Source organism: Antedon bifida, chromosome 2 (genome assembly GCF_963402885.1).
Source record: "Antedon bifida chromosome 2, ecAntBifi1.1, whole genome shotgun sequence".
Lineage (NCBI taxonomy): Eukaryota > Metazoa > Echinodermata > Crinoidea > Comatulida > Antedonidae > Antedon > Antedon bifida.
The window spans coordinates 27,850,019-27,857,385 of record NC_136227.1 but is presented as its reverse complement, the minus strand read 5'-3'; the positions used below and the strand labels follow the sequence as shown (position 1 = coordinate 27,857,385).

Sequence of the window (7,367 nt, the reverse complement as noted above, 5' to 3'; positions counted from 1 at the left end):
GAACGACCACTGTCTCTGTTGAGGGACCGCTTCTCATCATTGAAGATTTAATAGAGATAAAGAGGTCGTGGTCCCTTAAAAGAGGTGGTCACTTACGAGAGGTGTGGTCGTTAAAAGAGGTGGTCGCTTACGAGAGGTGGTCGATTATGAAAAGCGGTTCCTTATGAGAGGCGGTGAACACTTACGAGAGGTGGTCGATTATAAGAAGCGGTCCCTTAATAGAAGCGGTGGACGTTCAATAGAGGTGGTCACTTACCAGAGGTCGTTGTGACGGGAGATAGTCGATTATGTGAAGCGGTCCGTTAATAGAGAGAAAGAGGTCGTGGTCCCTTAAACGAGGTGGTCATTTACGAGAGGTGTGGTCGCTTACGAAAGGTGGTCGATTATGAGAAGCGGTCCCTTATGAGAGGAGGTGATCCCTTACAAGACGTGGTCGATTATGAGAAGCGGTCCCTTAACAGAGATGGTAGCTTATTACGATGTGTGGTCGTTTTAGAAAGTTGGTTGCTTACGAGATAGCTAAGTAAAGATCGAAGCTTGCACATGAATTAGACATTTTTGTAAAATATATAACATTTTCTACATTAGCTGGCGATAGTAACTACATAAGCTGGGAGGAAATTTTCGTTACTACATAAGCTGTTGACTGTTTCTACATTAGCTGGTGTTGATTTTTATTTACTACATAACCTGTTGGTGTTTCTACATAAGCTGGAGGTTTTACTACATAAGCGGTGGATTGTTCTACATTAACGGTTGTTTCGACATTAGCTGGCGTTTTCTACATTAGCGGTTGTAACAAGGCTTAGCAATGACATTTTTTATTGCTGTTAGGTCTTTTCGGATCTTTTGAATTGTACCTGTCAATGCATTCATTTCCATACATGCAAAGGTTGGAAGGAAATGCTCCTACAATATACAGTAGTATGCATCACTAGGAATATACAAGGATTTGCAACAATTAATGTTTATTTAACCACCTGTTGTCGATGAAATAACTTCAACGTTGCTGTTATTCAAACTAGTTTGGCAAAAAAGAGGGATGTGCCAAAATATGGTGGTGATGTGCCCAAATATGGTGGTGGTCACTTAAAGTTTGATAGTGTAGACAGAGCTTTAGGCCTGTTCAGGTTAATTCAATTGTAATGAAATTTAACTGTAAACACTGTTGACAGCCATCGTGACTATTTGCTTATAATAATATTATTCCATTGTGTTTTGCTAACATTACTCGATTTGTCCTAGAATTGCGTGAACCAATAAGCATAATTCACCTTAACAGTCTATTGTCTTGTGATGACCAATCACATACAGGAATAATAATTACTTTAGAAATCTAAAGGAAATATTGATAATACATTGACTAATTATTCATAATATAAGCAGTCTTTTTTTAAAATTCAACACAATCTTATTCATAACACATTCTCACTCCTAAGGACGATCAAAGCATATTGATCGAAACGTCGAGAAACTCAACAGTTCTTTTCAGAACTAATATACGTGGTGTACTGCAAACTTTATATCAACACAATCTTATTCATAACGTGAACTTATTCACACACAAGAACATATACTTAACAGTGATTTTTTTCCAAACCTGAAGTTATTCAAAAACATGATATATATATTTTTTAAATATAAAAACTTATAAGATCATCATAATATAAGCAGTCTTTATAGTATTGGGAACTTAATGCAATCATTGTTTTTAGGCCTATGTAAAAAGAGAATACGAACATCATCAATTGATTATGAGATACAGATCGTTCCTTTTTATATATATATATTTCTTAGTAGGTAATCTTAATGTATGTAAAGTTGATAAGGCCAACCTAGTTTCCCTAAGGGGATAATAAAGTTTTAATGAATGAATTAAGTATGCTAAAATAGACATCTAGATGGTGGTTATTAAGTAAAAAATTATGCAAATTTAATGAAAATCCAAAAGCATGCACGATTTGATTAAATTACCTATAGTACCGAAAATAATGCATATTTAGTTTATTTACCACAACCTTTTATGATAGGAATTGCAATTTATTTCCTTTTATAATCCACGTTTCAATCTGTTAATTTAAAGTTTAACGGTCAATTCCAAAAAGGTCAACTACGAAAAAGGTGGATATTATTAGAGTTATATTGTAAAGCAAGACAGATGAGTACACGGTAAAAATAAATGGAGATGAAGAATGGAAGAACTGCAAGTATATAGGAAGTAAACTTGAGAGAAGAACATAGGCAACAGAAAAGGCTTGCTCTCCTTGCATTCAATAAATCACGACATGTATTCGACCATAAGAAAACGCCACTAGTACTTAAACTGCGCTTCTTTAGCATATATTTGTGGTCAGCATATTCCTATATATTTGTGAACTTTAGATTTTAACTCGCATAATGGAAGACGAAATTGACATATTCACAGAAAATTTCCAAGACGCATTTTAGGCATCAGATGGCCTAATATAATAACAAATATATAGATTTCTATAACACCACAAACGAGGAAAAGTGTTAGCACCGTCACAGCATGACGACAAACAACTCGAGAGCATTCTCAGAGGCCTATGATATATATATTAATGTTTGTCACAGTAACTAGTAATGAGTAACTCATTGACGCTTCCCTAATAAAGGCAAGATAAAGGTCCCTGAGTTGTAATCTGTAGGTAAACATAAAACTTCCACCGGTACCTCAGACAACTAACGCGTCATAATTATAAAACATGAATCGAAATCATGTTAGGAACTATTGCTAACACCATTTGTGATTGGACAATTTCGACGTATTGGCAACGCAATGAGCTGAAACGTTCGTAATGCTTTCTCATTACAATTGCGACGAAAATCGAACCTCATTGGTGTCTGTATTCACAGGTTTCTATACCTTCATTTTTATTTCGCCAAGTGAAGAAGACTAACTCTAATTGAAAGTAATCTTTGAGTTAAACCAGACTCAGGAGTTAAACCAGACTCAGTAGTGAAATGATATGCGAATAGCTAAATAACATATCGACAGATAAAAGTGTTTGCTAATCTAGGAACGGATGTAAAAAAAAAAGAGACGGTTGAGCCTGAACTACATGTAGGCCTATAGATTAACTCGTCACCAAGATCAATTAGGCGATCTGCGCAAACGCAACGTAACGTGTCAAAACGCGTAGGTTCAACAATATATCACCTGAAATACTGTATTATGTTTTTGTATGGTACTGAATTGAGGTGACATTACGCAACTCACTTTACATGTGCACCATGATTAGGCATTCGTGAACATGTGGTAAGGTTTTTTTGTGAAATAGGATTGTCACTCAGCAATAACACGTTTTAACATGTTAAATAAACCACTTAAGCACGAATATGGGTTATACACACTGAGCATGACGGTTACAACGAAAACGATGAATACAATATTCCAAATTCCGAAATAACTGTGCGTCTAGCGGATCACCGACTATCAATAGACATGATACTAATTATACGTTTTCTCATAGAGATATTATAGTCTCTATGGTTTTCTAAAGCTCTGTCTACACTATCAAATTAGTTTGAAAAAAAGTGTGATGTGCCACAATATGGTAGTAATGTGCCCAAATATGGTAGTGATATAACATCATCATGTCCATATTATGGGCACCTCACATTTTTTTTGTCACCTAATGTTTGATATTCTAGACGGAGCTTAAAGTTATAGGATAATCACACCTTTGCTTGTACTTTGTATTTATGCTCCGTGCTGAAATAATTGTTGGGATGCTCAAGTACTTGCGTTCAATCAGGTGTTTATCCCATGGAGCCGAATAAAATACAACATTGTATACGTAATAAATGTTATTGACGAAGAAGACAGCGTACCGATATCTAAAATGAGGCTGTTAGTTGGCATTTTCTGAATAATTTGAAAGATTGTCAGTAATTGTGGTAATAACAATTCTAATTCAACATTTAACCTTATTTATTACACTACTTACATCCACTCACTGAAATCCTATATATAAATTAAACACCCGATCAAATTTTGTAGACGATTCATGTGCGTTCAAAATAGATCATTACGGTAGGCTTATGCCGGCCTCTGGACTTAATATACTTCAAACCTGTTCCGGCACGGTTCCGGTGCGACACCGGCAAATCAAATCGAACGTAAATGTTTCGTTTCGCATAGTAGCCGCGTGAGGCGTCTTAAAAACGAAACATTGGCGTTCGATTTGATTTGTCGGTGCCGGAAGAGGTGTGAAAGACCCTTTAAAAGCAACTCAATTCAACTGAAAAGAACTTTTCGAGAAATTGTTGAACATAACTGTAGGCCTACGGAAGTACCTGAAATGAGTGTACGAGCACTTTAATGTCGACATAATAGCACTGCGACTGTAAACTAGTTGACGTTGTTGAAATGAGATCCAGTGTGCGCAAGTAGTGCAGCAGCGAGAACTTATGCCGCGACATTGAGAGTTTAAACACATGGATGCACACCATACAAAACGCCACCCGGGAGTATAAAAGCTTTTAGGTGATGTGAAAAGGGTGGTCGATCTCGGAATTGATCATCATTAATATTGATAATAAAACATTATACCATAAATTTATCGCAGAATTTTATTACAAAATAATCTGTATTGTAAAATACAACATATTTTCCATGATACTGTTATATTGTTAATTGCAAATAAACTTTATAATAGCAAATTGATAACATAATTATTTGATGACATTTTCCACTTCATATTTCTCTTCTTACTAGCTTATGGTTCCCTTCATTATATTATTCATTCTATAACCAAGCAGTCGCTAAATACGGATCCATAAGAAACTCATACGTGCAGTTGTGCCGTGCAACTACATCTTGGTAGTCTTCAAACATAACTGCAGTTTCAGCAAATCCTTCGATATGATCCATACCGTAACCAACGTATCTAAAATTTGTAGGCCCGGGTGCCAATCCGTCCCTGTTGACAACCACTTGGAAATAATCGAACATTTCTTGAAGGTACTCCACTAATATTCTTCCATGAATCTCTAAGTAGTCAATATTGACACAATTCGTAATTATTGCTAAGAACCCATGACTCATTGTTCTTCGGATCTGATTGATGTCAATTACCAATCTCTCCAGTGACATTGGGAATGCCTTGGCAATGTGGCGCAGCAGACGATCGGGTTGGAAATTATCTGCGCTATCGTGTCCAAAGATTTCTAGGCTAGTTAGCTGCATACTTGATACCAAGATTGACTTCAGTGTCGGGAAACGTACGATTTCACGACACACCATATCCACTGTCAATAACGGCATGTTCTTGTGTAGCTTCGTCCACGACTCTTCTTCTATCACGTGATGATGTATATCTTCACGTCTGCACTTGATAGCCAGTTCCTGAAGGCTACCTCTCTTGTGTCCCGCAAATGCGATGAGTAGATCGTCCGATATACAGTTATAGTCAATGTGCAACACATTCAATTTTTCGAAGCGATTCATAGCTTCTACGAAACTTATTTGGCTGTATCCCTCTTCGTGAGTCTGAAGTAAGTGGTGCATATACAGGTTTATGAGCGTTCTGTTTGACCTAGCAGACAAGCAGTTCAGTAGCAACATAGCCTCTTCAAACTTAATGCAAAGACCGGTAAGATCGACGGATTCAAGTCGTCGTTGAACTCGAAGGAATCGTTTTATGGACCGTAACACTCCTTTTCGATAAGAAAAATCCCGATCAAATCGCATGTGACGCTGTTTGTTTGGAAAACAAGATGCAAATATCAAATTACTAAAGCATACATAATGAAAGAATACTAGCTTGTATTACTTAATCACTTTTCCAGACTTAAATTCTGGACTTAAAATAAAAGAAACAATGAATTCTTAAATTGAAGCAAAGGGGAATATGCTAAACAACCGTACAGTAGGCTCAGCTTTAGTCCTAGATAATTAATTATAAAACTTTTTTTAGAAATTACACAAACATAAACCGGATAATGGCCGAGGCCTAGGCCTTAGACTACTTTCATCAATAAATAAATCATTAGGCCCTAAGTGTTCATAGGCCTAGGTAGGCCTAGTACTAGTAGTAGACCTACGTAGGCCTAGACCTATGTCAACAATAAGTAGAAAACTCACATGAACATAAAAATCGACAAAGGAAACTTCTTTTAATTGAACTGGTCCTCTTCTATAAAGCTCTGCTAATATAGTTGTCAGCATTTTTTGGAAACGCCGAACCTGGTAACGGTTGTAATACGTCCTTATGTGCGAGAAGAGATGAAACGAATGTAGATATCGTCCTACAGATCGGACGTACCGAAGGTGATCGTGGTCGCTCTTATCACCAGTTAACGTGATTGTCTTCTCTCGCCAAAGTCGCGGCGCTTTCATAACACCTGCAAGCCAGCTCTGGCAGACCAGAGCCATGTTGATACGATCCTGGTCACTCAAGTATTCTGCAATGTTAGTTATGATAAAATGTGGCAAGTTGTCCCACTGAAAGATTAATGTATCTTCATCATCTTCGTTGTCGGTACTTGATGAAGAGCTCGAGGTGGATGAAGCTGGAGGTTGAGGTGATGGTAGGCCTACTGCCGGTGTTCGGTTAACTCGTACGGCCTCTCCACTTTCTGTATGTACTTCAACTATAACTTGGACCTGAATATTATCAACATCCATCAGTACAGTTTTATTATTAAAGGTTGATTTCTGTAATCAATAAATGTCACTATTATGAAATTGACACCAACAGATACCGATCCATTGATTTTGTTTATATTCGGAATGATTCAATGACGTCTCAGCGACGGCGCGAGAATAACACAATACGCGTTCTATTATTCTGGAGATTCTATACGAAATTCTACTTTTGGCGCGAAACTTCCGTGATTGTAAAAAGGCGCGCTTACAAAATACATGTCTCTGGGGGCTTTTTGCTTTGCTTTGCTTTTTCACCTGAAAAATAAATACGAATTTTTGGTCCCTGGATGTAACTTTGACGCGTGTATCGTAAGCGAGGAACGAACGATTCGTACAAAGGACACCGCCAGACAACCGCGTACCTATTGTTTAGATCACTGGCAGTCAGCATGCATAAAGTATATAGCCTTCCGACGTACATCAAAAAATGGAACGCTGCAGTTACCTACAATATTTAATTGTGTGGCAATGAAGTATAGTGTATCGTCATCATAGAGGATTATAGTGAATATTAATATATTACACTATAATATCTATGGTATCATGTACTGTACGGTAGTTTACATTATAGCATTCGATTATTTTTGTATAGACCACCAGCCGATACGTAGGCCTACTCAACTGTATCTATACGACCTATTTACATTGATTTATTTAATTACTTCAACAAATTGCTGTAAATAAATATAGATAG

The 7,367-nt window shown here is 37.0% G+C and overlaps 1 protein-coding gene across 1 annotated transcript; it reads right to left on the bottom strand.

Annotated features, from left to right (window-relative positions):
• Positions 1-4,657: 4,657 nt before the first annotated feature.
• LOC144836119 (F-box only protein 39-like) lies at positions 4,658-6,722 on the bottom strand. Its single transcript, XM_078691314.1, has 2 exons — positions 6,110-6,722; positions 4,658-5,722 (listed from the first exon to the last, which is right to left on the bottom strand). The coding sequence occupies exons 1-2, from the start codon at positions 6,650-6,652 to the stop codon at positions 4,772-4,774; spliced, it is 1,494 nt and encodes a 497-aa protein (XP_078547440.1). The 5' UTR covers positions 6,653-6,722; the 3' UTR covers positions 4,658-4,771.
• Between the last annotated feature and the right edge of the window lie 645 nt (positions 6,723-7,367).

What these genes read in the sequence shown, in the direction of transcription:
- LOC144836119 (XM_078691314.1), bottom strand. Translation starts at nt 6,652, where the DNA reads ATGGATGTTGATAATATTCAGGTCCAAGTTATAGTTGAAGTACATACA. An exon ending in TTGTCGATTTTTATGTTCAT is followed by an intron (nt 5,723 to 6,109) that starts GTGAGTTTTCTA and finishes CCAAACAAACAG; the next exon opens with CGTCACATGCGATTTGATCG.